The sequence below is a fragment of the Rhopalosiphum maidis genome, chromosome 3, assembly GCF_003676215.2.
Source record: "Rhopalosiphum maidis isolate BTI-1 chromosome 3, ASM367621v3, whole genome shotgun sequence".
NCBI lineage: Eukaryota > Metazoa > Arthropoda > Insecta > Hemiptera > Aphididae > Rhopalosiphum > Rhopalosiphum maidis.
The window spans coordinates 35,010,140-35,028,578 of record NC_040879.1 but is presented as its reverse complement, the minus strand read 5'-3'; the positions used below and the strand labels follow the sequence as shown (position 1 = coordinate 35,028,578).

At 22.5% G+C, this 18,439-nt stretch overlaps 1 protein-coding gene across 1 annotated transcript in view; it reads left to right on the top strand.

The window, feature by feature from the left end:
- The window catches only part of LOC113557912, an 80,657-nt gene that overhangs the window by 38,717 nt on the left and 23,501 nt on the right, over nt 1-18,439 (top strand). Inside the window, exons 8-14 of the mRNA XM_026963452.1 lie at nt 2,400-2,602; nt 7,944-8,019; nt 9,404-9,567; nt 11,250-11,473; nt 16,182-16,357; nt 16,447-16,555; nt 16,690-16,837. Of these exons, the coding sequence (XP_026819253.1) occupies nt 2,400-2,602; nt 7,944-8,019; nt 9,404-9,567; nt 11,250-11,473; nt 16,182-16,357; nt 16,447-16,555; nt 16,690-16,837 (1,100 nt within the window). The remainder of the gene's footprint in view (nt 1-2,399; nt 2,603-7,943; nt 8,020-9,403; nt 9,568-11,249; nt 11,474-16,181; nt 16,358-16,446; nt 16,556-16,689; nt 16,838-18,439) is intronic.

Below are 18,439 nucleotides of genomic sequence, written 5' to 3'. Positions count from 1 at the left end.
CAGTTTCAGTTTAAGTTTCTTCATCAAAGTGTATAAAAATGTATGTCATAAGGTTTTTCTGCTTATATAGGTACGTAATTGAATCTTATATCAGGTATTATATTATTATATCAGAAATAAGTGTTTCTTATTTAATAATAATTATACGATTAGTGTAATCGAAGATAATCGTATAGTAAATATTAATATAAATGTAGTTACCTTACATTATGCGTGGTATGCGTGTATCTGATGATTCTAATGGTAACAGTATATTACTATTATTATTGTTATGTAATATAATATTATATAAAATGCAGCCCTCCATAGTATTAGGTATATTACTTACTAAATAATTTAATAAATCTTAAACAACTATGAAAAGTTATACAAATATTTTAACGCAAACTATATAAAAAAATATTTAAAAATAATAATAAATAAAATATGTAGTTTACAAACTTATTGGCATATGCCTACACTTTTAAATTATAGAAATAGAATTCTACAATGTTTTATTTTTCTAAGTAAAAAAAAAAAAATGACGGGAATCTGTTTATTTTTTTGTTATAAGGCAACATTAGCTCTACAATATACTACGAACAAAATAAAGTTAAAATCATATTTTTGTTAAATCCAATATACAATACAAGGCTTCTGAATTGATAACTTTTAGTCTAATTTCTGCAGACTCATCAAATATATCAACATAGTAGAATTAGCTAATTCTGTTCTTATAAGTTAATTATTCATAATGTGTTTATACACACCCAGTTTATATAATTATAAAATCAATTTTATACCCTTGAAAAATATATTACTTAGTTATTTAGAAATACGTTTTATGTAATAGTCTGGGACACAGAAACCACTTGGATATAAATAAATGAATGTAGTATTTCATTTTTAAGTCATCATTCTGAAAACATCTTTATATCCTATTATTTTTAAATTTTGCACAATTTTCTAGTAAATTTCTGATGGCAAATAATATAAATACGATTATTTATATTAACATAATTAAAAAAATGATAATTATTTAAATAAATATCACACTGTTTTTAGAATTTAAAACTACAAAATATTGTCAAAAAAAAAAAGTATAATAAATATTATTATTTTTATATTTATTGGAACATCTAACAGGGACCTCAACCTCTAATTAATATATATATATATATTAAAATCAAATCAATACGTTTGAAAATAATTCATAACAATGAAATAGTACTCTGTATTTAATACCTAGATAGCACTATATAACTTCAATGCTTTAACAATAATAAGTAGATAACGTCTTCAACCCACTCAATATCATATTAAAATGATTTATAAACAAAGGAAAAATCCCATAACAAATATTTATCTATTTTTTATTGTAAATTAGTATAATTATTTTATAATTTTTGTCCATGAAGTGTATGATTGAAAATATAAGATAAAATATCTAAAGTTATGAATATATCGTTAAAAAATTATTTAGAATATATAGTTACTTTTAAAATATAACATAATGAACTGTAAATTTATATCTGTACTCTTGTAGTGAGAGCATTTATATTTCATATATTGGTATGATATATACTCAGTGATTTAGGATATATTTTTAAAATAATGTATTACGAGAAATTCATAATATATTACCTATATTATTGTTTATAAAATTATAAAGTTTGTATTATACACAATTTACACACTCTCTTAATTTGATAACTATTGTCTCTCATACTATACAATTTTGATTTTTAATTGAATGTGTGAGTTATTAGTTGAATATGACTGTTATATTTAGGTTTACTGAATACCTTTTAATTTAAAATGCGAGTATATACTATTTTACTATAAAAGAAATCGATTTACTGAAATACGAGCCATTGTATATCAATTCATTAGACTATAATATATTATATTAGTATACATTCGTGAATTTTTAGATTTATAAAAAATTAAAATATATATTTGTTATTTGGTTGGTTATAAGTCTCTTAAGTCTCTTAAAATTCATTTTTTTTTTGGTTTTTTTATGTTCTGTACAAAATATTTTATAAAAACACTCGTTTTATATTTAAATTTCACATTTAAAAATGATATCTACATTAAAAAAGTTTAGAACTTTTCAAGTTTCCATGCAAAATAATATATTATTCATTAATAAAATATGTATTTTCCTTTTTTTTCACAGAATAATTTGTCAAATCAATATTCAGTGACCAGATAAATATTATTAACACTTAATAACAAAATCCAATGTTTATTTTTAGTCTTAAAGTTTGATAGAAATATTAACCGAATGTTTTAATATAATAATTTAAACTTTGATAAATTTGTTAAACAGTAAACAATATCAGTTTTTTTTATCTTTTTTAAGTCTTAATTAATTTTAACTTTAATTGTAATAATGATTTTTATTATATTTCTAGAACGAATGTGGCACCACAATTTTATCAACTATGATCAAGTAGGTAAACCATCAGATTTACCAACATTGCCTTCAAGATTATTTCGGAGGATGAAATTTACACAAACCGATAGCGCAGAAGAACGTCACAGTAGCAATTTAGATGATTTTTTTGGGTCGATTTGGTCACTCAAAAGCAAAGTCAGCAACAAAACTCTGGAAACGGTAAAAATAATTAGATATCAAATTAAATTTTTTCTTTAAAGAAAAATATATTTTTAATTAGACACACAGCTGGTACTGATTATAATACTATTAAAATGGTACCATATGAGACTTAACTGATTATTAAAAAAAAATTTTCATTAATAAAAATCAAGCATAAATACAAATTTAAAACAATATAATATAGGTGAATACGAAAAAAAAAATAAAATCAACAATATGTATACAAAGATATTACTTTAAAAGATAAATTTTAGTTATATAGTCATTCGATTTTGGGAAGATCGATTGTTAAAAATTTTCCTAGACTAAAATAGCATTTTAACATGCTAGTATAAAACGTAGCCGCCATGCAATCGAATTAAAAATAACTTGACACGTTAAACTGGCATTCAACTCAGCCACATAGTTCAGTCGCTTGACCACAATCGATTTGTATAAAGGCGACATAGGTACCTACTTTTTTATGGACAAAGAATAATTTGAATAAATTTCACACAAAAAATATATAAATCACTAGACGAGAATTAACACACATTTACTATATCCTATCCGTAATTTTAAATTTATTTTAATGAACAGTAATCAAAATTTCTAGTACTTAAATATGAAGTAGGTATAGTAAGACCAGTAAGTAATAAACAGTAGGTATCTATTGTATGATTGAATATAAAATGTAGTTTAATGGTTTGAACTAAGCAATTGTATTATAAACTAAGACTATTATTAATTTATACTTAGCAATTTACAAAGTTAAATTTTTTTTTTTATCTCAAATATGATTGAAAAATGCATTAAAAGTAACAAATATTTATGTAACTGATACATTGGTTTCGTATTAAGTGCAGAAAATGTAAGCACTGGTTGTGAATAATTAGTTTATGTATTATTGTAGCTAATGTGTTTAATAAAGAAGGGTTATTAAACTGCTATAATAAATTAAAAATAATAGTGACAAAAGTACACATATTTTAAGTTATGATATTTGCATTTTTGTTACTATTATTTTTAATTTATTTTAGCAGTTTAAAAGTCCGATCTGATAAGATTATTATTGTTTACCCCCTATTTAATTTTATGGTTTCGTGATTGGTCATAAGTGATACATTTTTATTCGTTAATTTCAATTAAATTAAATTTACTTTACCTACTAGTTTGTCATATATAAATAGATAAATAATTTTTAGGGCTGATCCATTATATCGGTCAAACGTTGACACGTAAGCTTATCATGTAATAATTAAATGTCTGTTCCCTATCTCGACCAGTCCCTTGTATCTCACAAATGTATATTATACATAAACGTAACTATATACATAGACGTTGCACGAATGTAGATCACCCTCATACCAATAATATTTGTTCGACGTAGATTTCATGTCATCTCCATACATTCAAATGTGACTCTTGGGATGCTCTACATATAGTTAATTAAAATTCAATTACCTATGGCATCAATATAATTCCTACTGATGCCGCGCAGAATGTGTTAATCCTATTGATCGCCTATACCTTGTTGACATACGGTAACGTGTTAATACCATGTGACATTCGATTTTGTTGTGCACATTTAAAAAACTAGTGCAACATTTAGAACGTTTTAGAGGATAAATACCTGCTTACTGATATATTACTTATAATCAACGCATTTCATTTTATATGATATCGCAAAATATTACATTTTCGTCTTGTTTTTTTTTAATATACTTAAAAAAAGTTGTATTTAGTTTTTACTTGCAATATTTAAATAATGTATGTATCTACTCGAGAAAGTATTGTTACAAGTAAAAGCTTATCAATTATTTTTTTCCAACCAGTAACCACTTTACACAGTATAATCTTAAAAAGTTAATTATTATTGTCACGCATTAATATGTAATAGTTTTTACTATACCTTAGCTATATTTGATTTTTATAAATTTAAATCAAAGTATAAAATGGTTTTAGTAGATATTCCTGTCAAAAATGTGTACATAATCAGACGGATTAAACAAAGGTTAGGTTAAAACTAAATAACTAGTAAATTTACTTGATTTTTAAAATTTGATAATGTTACAGTTATATTTCAATTAGCATTATAAAATCAGTTACATTATGCATACTTAAATTTATTCTTTAGTATAATATTAATTTTGTTATTATAAATTAATTGACAAAAAAAAACTTATAGATATTAGTAGAGCAACTTATTAAAATAGCTACCATTATATATTAATAACATATATTTTAGTATTTAATTGTCAAGTTATATATTATATAAATGTTCTAAATATTATAGCTGTAAATATGAAGAATGTATAAAAAAACGTTTAACACAATAACTCATTATTCTGACGATTTTAAAATATATTATTTTCTGATATCATAAAAATGTCTATAATGATTTAGTTTTTAGTTCTATAGTGCAGCAATCTGTTTTTAAAAAGAGGCTTGGGTGGGAAGTCTCAAACACTCGTGAAACTTAAGGGTAAATTTAAATAAGTTTACACAAGTAATGCACAAAATAGATAGAATACCTACAATGATTTTATAATTTATATTTATTTAAAACTTGACAGTATGGTTGGAACTGTACCGAGTTTAAATATATCGCCCCGTTGTCCTAGAAAAGTGTTTCAGAAAGGTCAATTATTGTTTTAGAATTTAACTATAATAATCATTAATTATCATGATTTTTAATAGAAAAACAATATTGTTTTGACAAATTATAAAATAAACAATTGATTACGACATGTTTTTCATTTTTTTTTTTTACCTGGTTCATAGAACAAAACATCAGATGTTTTAGTATAAATTACATTATTATTTAATATATTCAATAACATTTTATAAATATTTCAACTTATTTTAGGGTATTATTAAAGGCATTCGAAAATGTTAAGCTTTTTGGTTATTTTTTATTTTAGGTGCTGATAATTTTTTTAGTCCTTGATAAAAAATGTTGATAATGTAAAATGTTGTATAAAATTCCATAAAAGTTGTTTTAAAAAAAAAAAATTGTTTTTTAGCTTATTTCTATTATTGTTGTAGTTTAAAACTTTTATAAAAGTTAAAAATTTTAAATTATTTTGTTATTAAGAACGCATAAAATAACCAATTTTTATAATTCAGGCTCGCAGTTTTAATTTTAAATACCTTACAAGTAATTCTTACTGAAACTTACAATTCTAAAAATTCTAATATTATTAACACTTTTAGTTCAAATTTTTATAAAATTAAATATTTTAACTAAGAAAAAAATGTTTGTGATTTTGTTGGAATTCAAATATATTATTTGAGAACTTTAATTTGTTATGTACCTGTATTATTATATTTTACTAAATACCACATTTTCAAAATGTTTAATTTAGTATGAGAAAAAAAATATGACGAACCCTAAAAGTAAGGGTGTGTCATTTCATATGTGCCCCGTGATGATTAAATTCTAAAAACGGCTTTAAAGTGATCTTAGTTAATACAAATGGCATTGAATACTTCATATTTGTTTCATATTCGTATTCAAATTTAATACATGGTAATATTTAGCAAACTAGCAAATAAACGAATATTTAAATTATAAATTAATAATCGTTTTCATTAAATTATTTTCACAAAATTACACAAATTGGGTTAGGTAATTTGTATTAGTATTATTATTTTTTTTTAATCCTGTTGTTTCATGCTATTTTTGGTCTATAATCAAATAATATGGTATATATTAATTATATGAGTATTTTACCACTCGAAAAAAATATTACACTTTTTATATAATACATGCCTGCAGAGTGCAAGGAATATATGACACATAAATTCGTAATATTTTAAGTCTAGATTTTTTTTCAAAACCAAGTCAAGCGAGGTAATTATTTAGACGTTGACAAAGTATTATCTATATTCCTTTTACAATAAATATTGATTTTGTATTTTCAACATTTTCCCAAATAAAAAAAACATTTAAATGTAATATTTAATTTCATAAAAATCTAATAATTCTATAAAATAATGCGATCAATCTCACATGATTACTCTCATGTTTCCTACACTTAAATTAAAATTTGTTGGCTAATAGAAAAGTTGATGTAATTGTATATGTTTTTCAAAAAATATTAATTTTAATATATATACTTTGACAATGTATATATTTTTGTTTATTCCAATAAATTTCCACTCCTGTTTAATTGTTCAACTCGTCATCTGAAAAAAAATCAGATGTGCAGAATGATGAAGTTAGCCAACAATTTTTCATTTGGTTTATTATTTATAATTATAATTATTATTATTTCTGTTGTTTAATTTTAATGTTATGTTATTTAAATTATTTAATTGACATTTTTAAAGTTTTAATTTTGATTTACTTAAAATTTATTTTGTCTTTCGGTATGTAGTTTTAATATATTTTGATAATATTTATCGTTGATATAATTAGACAATATAAAATATAAACTATATTAATAATTAAAAACAAAAGAATACATAACAAATACACAAATAAAATATATTTGAAAATCAGATATAAAAAAGGTATAACTTACTGATGTATATATATTTTAAGTATTATTATAATATTTTGAAAATTCAAAAATTTTTTATAAAAACCATGTATTTGTATGGGTAAACAACTTTATACACGTAAATTTCAAATTAAAATTGTTCTGTATTAATGAATTGGTACCTAATTGTTACAATATATATATACACACATTACATGGATGCAATTACCTTTAATTTTTATATAAGTGCAATCAGAGTAGTGAAAACACAAAATTATATTTTTTGTTTGAATATTATAACTACCTATTTACTAACAAGATTGCAAGATTATAACTTTTAACTTTTATCAAACGTAATATAATATAATACAAGCCATAGCTAATCTTACACAAATGGGGTGTTTAAAAATAAAGGAGATTATGATGAAGCCGCTTAAAAAATTTAAATGATATACATAATAATTAAGCTATAGTCATGTTCCCAAAAAAAAATTGGATCCACTCGTATTTTGAATCTAAAATCCGTGCTCATCATTACTATTTGACATTTATGAATACAAATTATAAATAATTTATCGTTATCATAGATTTACCTTGAATTATATAAATATCTATATTAATGATACTGGTAACTTAGAAAAAAATGTCTGTATAATAAAATACGGCCGACCAATAAAAAAAAATTGGTATGATGGTTGGGGGCATGTACCCCCAATAACGATCCTCCTGGCTGCGGCACTGATTACATTCCTTTTTATATTTATTATTATAATATTTGAAATTTTACTACCTCGCCTTTACTGTAATATTATATTTTAACATTTTGTTTTTATTTTATTTTATTTTATAAAATTGATTTGTTTATTAAACAGGATGAAGTGCGTAATCATGCTTTATCACAAAGTATCAAAACAAAAAACGAAAAGAGAACTATTATCAATGATTACGGTAAGAAACTTTAAATACATACACATATAATATCATATTAATTTTAAATTTACAAAACTTTTAGTTTAAGTCAATTTATAATTCATATTTGTCAAAAACCAGTTTATACTAATACGAACAACATATTATAAATTTACTAAGCAATGGTATTTTTTGTTTAATATTTTTGATATTACAGAGTTATATACTCTAATTTATTCAACTTTACCCTTTTGAATAGTTTTTAAAACACAGCTGGGAAAGTATATGATTCACAATTATTATTAAATAAACAGGGTGACCAACGAAGAATTACTAATTTAAAATGGTGGTGTAATGGAATTTACATTACCCCGTCATTCTAAATTAGCAAGCCCCCGTGGGACATTCATGTATGTTATAGTTTACGACATTTATGTCACCATCATATATTGCATAAAAATTCATACTGATTCGAAGAAAAATAAAATATTATTATAATTTTTATATAATTTAACAGCCTAGTTCAATATTTCGTTAGGTTATTGAGCAATACCGTTAAATATTTAATTTAAATTGTCACAAGCTTAAGTTTTATACTATAAATTAAAATAAAGTAATAAAAAAAATATATAAATAAAGTATTTAAATATAGGTAGGTAATAAATTAGGAGTTATAATTTTCTCTGGTAATTTTTTGAGTATCATTGTGTAATTTATCCTTGTTATAATATAATTAGCTTTCTATTAGTTCTGAAAATTAGGCATTAATGTGTCTTAACCCGATATATCACTGATCAAAAACTTTTAATAAATCTTAACTTAAAAACTATTATTTAATATTTATGTATTTTGTAAACGAAAAATTTAATCAAAACGCATTTCAAAAACGCAAAAAAATATTATGAAAAAATAAAAATATTATTAGTTATTATTATTATTAATTATACAGTTAGGTATATATTTACTTAAAAAATGTAAAAAAATGTGCAAAATAGTTCTAGTTTTTTGGTTTTAAGTATGAAGAGAAATTATAAAAAATTTTTTCAAAAATTAACTTCAAACTTGTTTCCGTTAATTCAAACGGTACAGGTATATGTGTTAGTACTATATTTTAGAGTAATATCTACTCTGAAATTCAAATTAATAGAATACTTTTTAAAACCTGTATCAATTATTAGCATGTCTGAATAATTATGATATTCTGAATAATATCATATTTGAACTAGGTATGGCTTATTTTTTTGTTTGGTGACTTCAATGTGATATGATAATTATACGCATGGTATCAATGCATTGTTATATTATGTGATATTGTAATATGTAATTTGATGCTGACAATTTTTTTCTGGTTACTTTATCATATTTATTTTTTATGCAGGTATAAAACACAAAAATTCAAAAGCACTCAAGTTATACAATATAGAAAGAAAGTTTCAAGTGATTTCCCATCTTTCTGGCAACGTAGAATGCTTGGGTTTCATTTTGCACGGTCTGAACAATTACATTGTGCATATATTGAAATATTTAGAAGCCAATCATGATCTGTCACTTCGTCATATATGCACTCTTTTGAAGACAATTTTGAACGTAAGTTAATTAAAATTTTTGTTTTCATACATAAATAATTTTAGTTTAATTATAATGTATTACAAAGAATATTAAATTAAGGCTGAGTTTTAATGAATTGTATAAATTTTGTTTTCATTTGATAAAGTTGAAACAAAATAGTTAGGTATTTAATATTTATGATGTACTATATAAAAATATTTCTTAATGTGTTATAAGCACTACTAAATAGTATTTATTATTCTAGCAATTCAGAAAGTTGTTAAAAGATTTGATACCGATTTCATCTGTCTATCTAATACACATAGAACATAGAAATTTAGTTATTTGCCTAATATACTGATTGGTATAGTGAAGTAATAAAAAATCTGTAAACAGATTTAAATTTCTCGTAACATCTACTTGACATTGACTTTCTCATATTTTTAATTTTATCACCTTAAATTAAAAAAAAAAAATTAAATTAAAAATTGTTATATTTCAAATTTTAAAAGTTATAAGCAAAAAAAAAAATCTCGCAAGTCGATCTCAAGTAGATTGTATGAGAAATTCAAATCTATTTTCAAATTTCTTATCAATTTACTAGATTAATTGGTACGTTTAGCAAAAAAATATGTCTACATTTTTATGTTTCGTGTATGTTAGAAAAAGATAGAAATGGTTTGTATCAAATCCTCTAAAACCTAAGTTATTTTGTATTGAACTGATCAAATATATTATAAATGGCATTCTTAATATTGATTATGCATCTTTCCAAACCATATTAATTTTCATAGCAATGCTAATTTATGGTGAATTCTAATTAATTTTAACTCTTATGTTAATATACATGTTAATATCATTGAATATAATATACCTACGACATAATAATAAGCATGCATACTTACTATGTACATCTATGATGATATTATCTTAACGAAGGTTAGTTTTATTTAAACAACGATATTACTTAAATGTTTTCTCACACCATAAATATAAACTGTGAAAAATATTATCATTATTTATTTAATCATGAATAAAATACAATTATATATAAGTAAGAATAAATAATAAATATAATTTTAGTAATAATTAAAATTCATGGTTTAGTTACTAAACAGTTCTATTTTTTTCGTATTGTAATTTAATATAATCTATCTATTTAATTCCTTTATAGATTATAGCGGCGATAATTAAAAATGTAAAAATATGCTATATAATTTGCTAACTATTTATTGTTAACTTAAAAATATGACTAACATGAAATGCAAGTAAACTTAATACCTATAAATAATAAAATAACGATTTTAGAATAAACTTTACGAAATGTATTTATTTGAAAAATGTCATGATAAAATATATAACTAATACAATAATAATTTATCTTTTAAAATTATAAAACAATTTCTAATGTATTATAAGATATATTAATACTTATGAATTTTAAATAATATATATATATATAGTCGAAGCTTCAATTCAAATATAATTTAATACTAATGCGTTTTAAATTTAATATACATTATATAATGCAAATTGTAAATGAAGTACAACAATGCCAATTTTCCTCAATCAAATAACTTAAGCGTTGACCGTGTTAACATTTATATTATACTGATCACAAATACTAAGTAATTTGAATTCTCTAGTCCAGATTCATTAGTGTGCAACCAACACATTCTAAAAAAAATTAATGTGTATTATTCTTTTCCGATTTAATTCAGGTTGCGGTTATGGAATTTGGAGAGCAAGGGAAAAAGGAAGAATTGAGTGTGATCCTTTGTTCAGTAATGAAAGTGTGTTTAAGTGCACTGCAAGGGATTCACCATGTCCAGTTTACAGCAATGGCGATAATCAATAGAGTTATCGATATTTCCGTACAATACAACGTGTCTTTTATTAAAGCTGCTGAATCTGATTATTTACACCATCCACACTACGTATCAGAGTAAGTTTATTAAATACTAACATGGCATAATTTATTTAATACTCTATTATTATTTAAGTATTTTATTAAATAATTAAATTTTAAATACATTTAATTAAAGTAATTAAAAAAATGCCTAATGAGTAACGTAGTAACTAGTAACTTCTAAAAAAATATTTATATATATAATGTACAAATGTATTATACGTGGTGTTAAATTAATTAAAAGTTCCTATCTAATAGGCAATAGTGTATAAATACTATAATATACATGTATTTTTTTTTAAATAATATGTATTAAAAAAAAAAAAAAACCAAAGAATTAATTTGAATTTAATATTTCTGTAAATCTTAACAGACATTATAATTTTTAAAAAATTATTATAATATGATTGTAAATTTAATTTATTTTACCTCATAATACCAATGTTATTAAACATTAAACATTAACATAAAAAAACTTTGTTGAAATGTTGTCAATCAAATATGATAAGAGACAACTTTTGCTAGTTAATTTAAAAGTTACTAGATATAGCTTTATAAAATGTGTAAATGAGGCTCTTTAGTGAAGAATAATAAAATATAATCTAAATCCTACTTTGTTACAAAGAATACAATATTTTTACTTAAAATCATTGTATAGGGTACATTTTTACTAGATTATTGAAGACATTAAATCATTTTTTTACTTGAAAATACATTTCACTTTTTACTTAATTAGTTATTTATATAAAAAATGATTTTCTGAATAGTGAATAATAATCTCAAAAACTATTAGTTTTTTTATAAAAATAATATTTTTATTTTTATTAATAGTTTATTTATTTATTTTAAATTTTAGATCCACCACACAAATTATTGATTTTATATTAAAAACAAACAAATTTTCTGAGAATTTTAATGTACACAAATCAAAGTTTAGACAAGTTAGTTTGATGGCAAGTTAACTTATAAGTATTTAAAATTTTAAAGTTTAGATGAGTGGAGTTGAATAGCACATAGGTATTCTGGAAAATGTCGGTTTACTATAATAAAATTATACTAAAATATTACCTTTATACATTTAAAACTAATTAATAATTATTCGTTTAATATTTTATTTTCATACTTAAAGGTGTATTTAAAATACATATTATTATAATTATAATTATTATTACATATTATTATTATTATTATTATTATTATACATTATTTTTTAAAAAACATTATTCCAAAGAATATGAAATTAAAATCATGTTACATAAAAAAAATAAAAAAATTTAATTTAATTTAATTTAATTTAAAACAATATATTTTCGTAAACTTCTATACTTTTTTAATATTAAATAATGTTTCCATATATGTATATACTATATATACTTTAAACGCTACAAGATGTGCTTTGTAATGCCTAAAATAATTGTATTTTTAAAATATAATACATTGGCACCAACATAATTCCAAGACCTATAAGATATCTTAATTTAAACTTATCCGTATCTTGACGTACGTAACTTAAGTTTATTTCAAACTATAATATAATTTATGATGCTTAACAAATATATGACAGTTCACATATAATTATGTTTTTAAAATTACCTACGTACGTTAACTTAATTAAATTTTATTTTTAATCGGTAACTTGTTATATTATTATTATTGGTGTTTATAATTAATAAAAAAATCGAAACACGAACAAATATTATATTTTAATGTATTTGTATTCCTAAAAAAACTGATGAATGCCAAAATACATTTAAATTATTATTAATTCATTTTTAAACGATTAAATTTGAGCTTACGAAACATTTTGATTTTGAAATAATTTTTACTATACATCAACAATTTTTTAGTAGTTAAAAATAATCATATTATGTTTTTACGTGAAAATAGAGCATCATTAATGAATTGGTATACATAAAATATTTAGTAAAAATTAAGAATTTTTACACCAAACTAATTTTTGACATAATAGAAATAGTTTCTTTGTTTTATTTCAAAAATAAATAATTATAAAAACTTAAAATATTAACCAAATATTTATATTAGCGTTTAATACTACATGAAACGAATATCAATATATTTGACTAAATTTAATTTAATATTTTTATAGATATTTAAATATTTTTATTTTTCTCATCTGTTGATGAAAAATTAAGTTAATGCTCAGAAATATTGAAATTTTAATAAAGAATCATTTTTTTCGTTATTGAACTTAAAATACAATTATATTATTTGTATTATTGTATTTATCTTTAAAAAGATAGCAGGCCTCACCGAATGCTCGTTATGAAGTTTGGAAATATTTTGTTCACTATAGAATATAATATCGTATAATAAGGTTTATTATAGGATAGACCAATTTTAAATTGATGAATAATTATTTATTAATATAATAATATTATAAAACCTATATTATGGTTGTTGATTAACGTTATTTTAAACATAAATAACAGTTATTACATGTATGGATACATGATAGAAACATCATAAGATGGTAAATATTAATTGAGCCACAAAAAACTCAGTTATAATGTAAAAAAACTCAGTCCACTACTTGGATATAACATTCGAAAAATCCAGCCCATAATTCAGATTAGACATTTTTTCATATTTATCTTTGTAGTGCAACTAGTAAACAATCAAAATTTGACTTTTGACATTTACTTTTTATACCTTCCTTATTTTATTATCACAAGTATTTTATTAATATGTATTAAATTGTAAAATTATTAACATAATAAATAGTACAATTAAAAATGCATCATTGGTATTAAGTACTTTGAACCACAAGTCACGGTGCCCCATTATGGGACTCAAAAATTGCTACATCGATCACCCTAATGCTATAACAACACGCACTCGATTTGACACAGTACCTTAATTAAAATAAATTAGTACATTTAATAAATGAAAAAGGGACAAGTTATTGTACAACTACTTGCCACAATCACGGTTCAAAAGTGAAAAATTATATTAAGAATATAAAAATACCCAGCGAATGTATATTGATGTATATAGTGTGCACATATGGATTGTGAAATATGTGTATCCTTATGTTAGTCGATATTGCCATAGGTAGCTTATGTTTGGTTTATGAGTGTCATAAATAGGTAATCATCCGATAAACTGACAAAAAAGTAGGTTCCTACCACATGACCGTTTGTCACGTTGGAAAAAAGGGGTGTGCTGTCAAAGATAATAATATGACGGTCACAATGTTCAACCGTGTCAAACTCATCTGTTCAATAAAATATAATATTATATAGGTAATTAAGTACGACGACTGATGTAACGTTGAACTAGTGTCAAATAGATATAACCGAGTTCCATAATATTTTTGTGTATGATCTGGGACTTCCAATACAAGTAAACGTTTCAGGAGCCGAATGTCGTTTATCATTAACATTCCTATTATAAGTCACTGTTCCCAAATGATTAAATGTTTGATAAATAAAATATAACTGGGTATTATAAATACATTAGTATAATAATATTAAATACAAAAGTCTATAGTTTTATACTCATTAAACAAAATAAATAAATAATTATAATTAGATAATATTTTGAGCTTCACTGAAATCAAAAACAATTTACTTTTGTTGAAACACGAAGAATTTATCATAAATCTTAACTCTTATTCGAACACTTTTAGGTATTACTAATATTAGTAGACATAAATTGTATTCATCAGCTACTTTTATACAATAAACTATTAACATTAAAACACTTTTTTGCCATATTTTAAAGTGAGTAAGTCATTGAGCAAATGTAATTCGGTCGAGTATTAACTTTACATCATGATAGTGTTTCAAAATTTTCAAAAACTAAAATAATTCATACCTAGATTATTATATTATATTACACCTTATAGTTTAAAAACAAAGGCCTCAACATATAATTCTTTTCACTTAAAAAACTGTAATTTATTGATCTTAGACTGAAGTTAAAAATGTCCAATTCATCCCATATCGTCAATGATAAATTCCCGTTGTATTATAATATTACACGCACTATACGTTTTTATGTATTATTTTATTCTATCATGTCGGCTGTCATCGTGTTTTTAAATTACTAGTGGACAGTGGTATACTGGTATAGTAGTACTGCTGAGTGTGTTACACGATTGACGGTTGTCAATTAATGTAAATAATAATTAATAATAGTATCAATAAAGGTTTACTGTTTTATATACGGGTATAGTTTTTTATTAACTATTTATAGAATTGGAATGAATAATTAATTATTCATAAAACAAATCATTTCTATAAAATTTCTTGAGTACTCTATAAGATAAAAATCTAACTTGTATTTATTTTTACCAAATCGTTTATTGTTTTCTAAGAGCGTTATACACTTATATATTCTGTGTTTTTTCCCAAACAAACCTGACGAGCAAAAAAAAAAGGAAGTAAAAACAATATAATACTGCTTAAAAGTGTCATTTTGATGTCCTAGTTATTCCGACTCGAATGAGAAATATAACAGATGTTTATTTTGCTTTTACCCCAAACGTATATTTTTATATTTAAATATATTTTATGGTTAAATTGCAATGTGTTTTGTTAAGCTTGTTAAGGTCTACGTCGTAAATAAATAAAATAAAATATAAATAATACTTTTATAAATTAAATTAATTAGAAGAACAATATAATTTAAAAAATCTATTTTGTTATATTGTTAATTATATTTATAATTAATATGTATTGAATTTTCTAAATATATTTGATTGTAAATGTTTTATTCTTAGAATGAATAAGTATAAATCGAGTAAAGACGATTCGAGTATTGGTGATGATAGAACTAAACCGGGTGGTCCCAATAAGAAATTCACATCTATGTGGCGTTATTTCATCGGAGATCAGGCATTCAACAACAAAACTGGAAATTCTAAAACGAATAAGAATACCAGCGAAAGCGTGATTGGTAGGTATCAATATTTGGATTTCAATAAAATGGCTGTCCTATTGGCAGTTATGAATACAATACAACGTAGATTATTGTTATTATTTCAGGAATTTTATCCAATGTGCACGTCTTATCGATTATCAACGTATTGCACAATTCTCTAACTCTATACAAAAGAGTGATCGGGAGTAAACGTTTGTGTCCACCAAGCCATAGGTTCGTACAGAAAATACTCATCGTATTATCTCGTAGTTAATTCCATTTAAAATATAATTTACATTTAAATTAATAATAAAAATTATAAAATAACTTTATAGTATATAATTGATAACGTATTCACTGTGGTTTAGATCCAGTCAATGCAGTTATCATTGCTTGCAGATATTGAGTGCTCGAACATTGCTATTCATGTCACTAAATGATGATGTAAAAAGTGAGCTCGTGAAAGAACCACAACTGAAAATATTGGCTGCCTCGTTGGAATCTACCAACGATCCGGTCAGTACATTAAATATTGCTCTGTGCTGTAACATTATGTAGGGAGTAATGGGTAATGGGTATGTATAATATTAAGTAAGAGCTTTGACAATCAGTTAAAATCTGTAAGTGAAGTGCAATCTATATATGTACATTATACATATATCTACTGTTATAGTATTATGTATGATGTTTTTAAACGGTTGAATAACAATAACTACATAATGTTTCATCAAGTTTAACTTAGGGTTTATTTTATTTTTAATGTTTTATTCATTATAACTTAAAAAGTTTTCATGAGGATAAGTCTAGTGAGTTCAGTAATAAATACGTTAATTACGGACTTATGATATGAAAATTGATTTTACAAAGTTGTTCAAGAAGAAGAACAAGTTTAAAATTTGAGATAAAATAAAATACTTCTTATATAGTCTTGATCTATTTATGCAAACAAAGCGTATGGAGCTTAACTTTAAGTAGTAAGTACCTACGTAGTAAAACTTTGTATTACATACCTACAATATATTTATTAGGTATAGAAATAAAAATAACATAAAGAAATTAAAATAATAATTAAATTTAACGTAGGTAACACTAATAATACAATTTTGTATACTATAAACTACTATTTGAATCAAGTTTATTTATTCCAACTCAAATATAGAATAGGCTAGGTTTGCTGATAATATTATAATGACGCGTTTTAAAAAATTAAATCGTTTTAAATACATCTTTGTATTTATACAAATAATTATGATAATTTAATGAACTAATTATAAATATAAATAACATAGATCATAATGATACAAAGTATGTTATTTGATAGATAAGTTATATTAACTAAAACTTAACTGCTTTAATAATTATAAAAATTAAAAAAATATTATATTTCTATTTATTGAATGCATTCCTTGTTAAATTTAAACAGTGGCAGCCCTCCTTCAAAGTTATTTAAAAATATTCAACTTTAAGCTTTTTAGTTTTTTTTTAGTAAAAATGTATAAAATATTCATCATTTTTTATTTTATATAACATAAATGTTATATTAAAATGTGGGTGTATACATAAAAAAATATAAAATAAAAAATTACAAAATTATTGTTTACACTCAACAATTAAACTATTATTATAATTATTTTTTTTTTTAATTAATTAAATATTGTAGTGATTAATACACGTGATAAAAAATATGTGTGGATAAATGTTGTAAATTTATATTACAATACAATAATCATAAATAAAATAATTATGATAAATAAATAAAAAAAAAAAATAAGAAGAAGAAATTTTGTCCTATTTGTATTACTGAGACTAAGATTCAACATTTTAGTTAATCATATCTATTTATAATCAACTTAATGTGAAAATACTGTTGAATAATTTTATGTTTGTTAAAATATTTCAAATTTTAATATAAAATAAAAATTATGCTAATTTATATAATTTTATCAATATTGTTTTATATACAAGGTTTTTATATTTAAATATCTATAAATATGTATTAAGAATAATTTTAAAATATTAAGAAAACTTAAGAAATAGTAATAAATAAAAAAAAGTTATTCGGACATAGATTACTTGCATGCTCATAATATCATATTATTTTTTTTACAAATTAAAAAA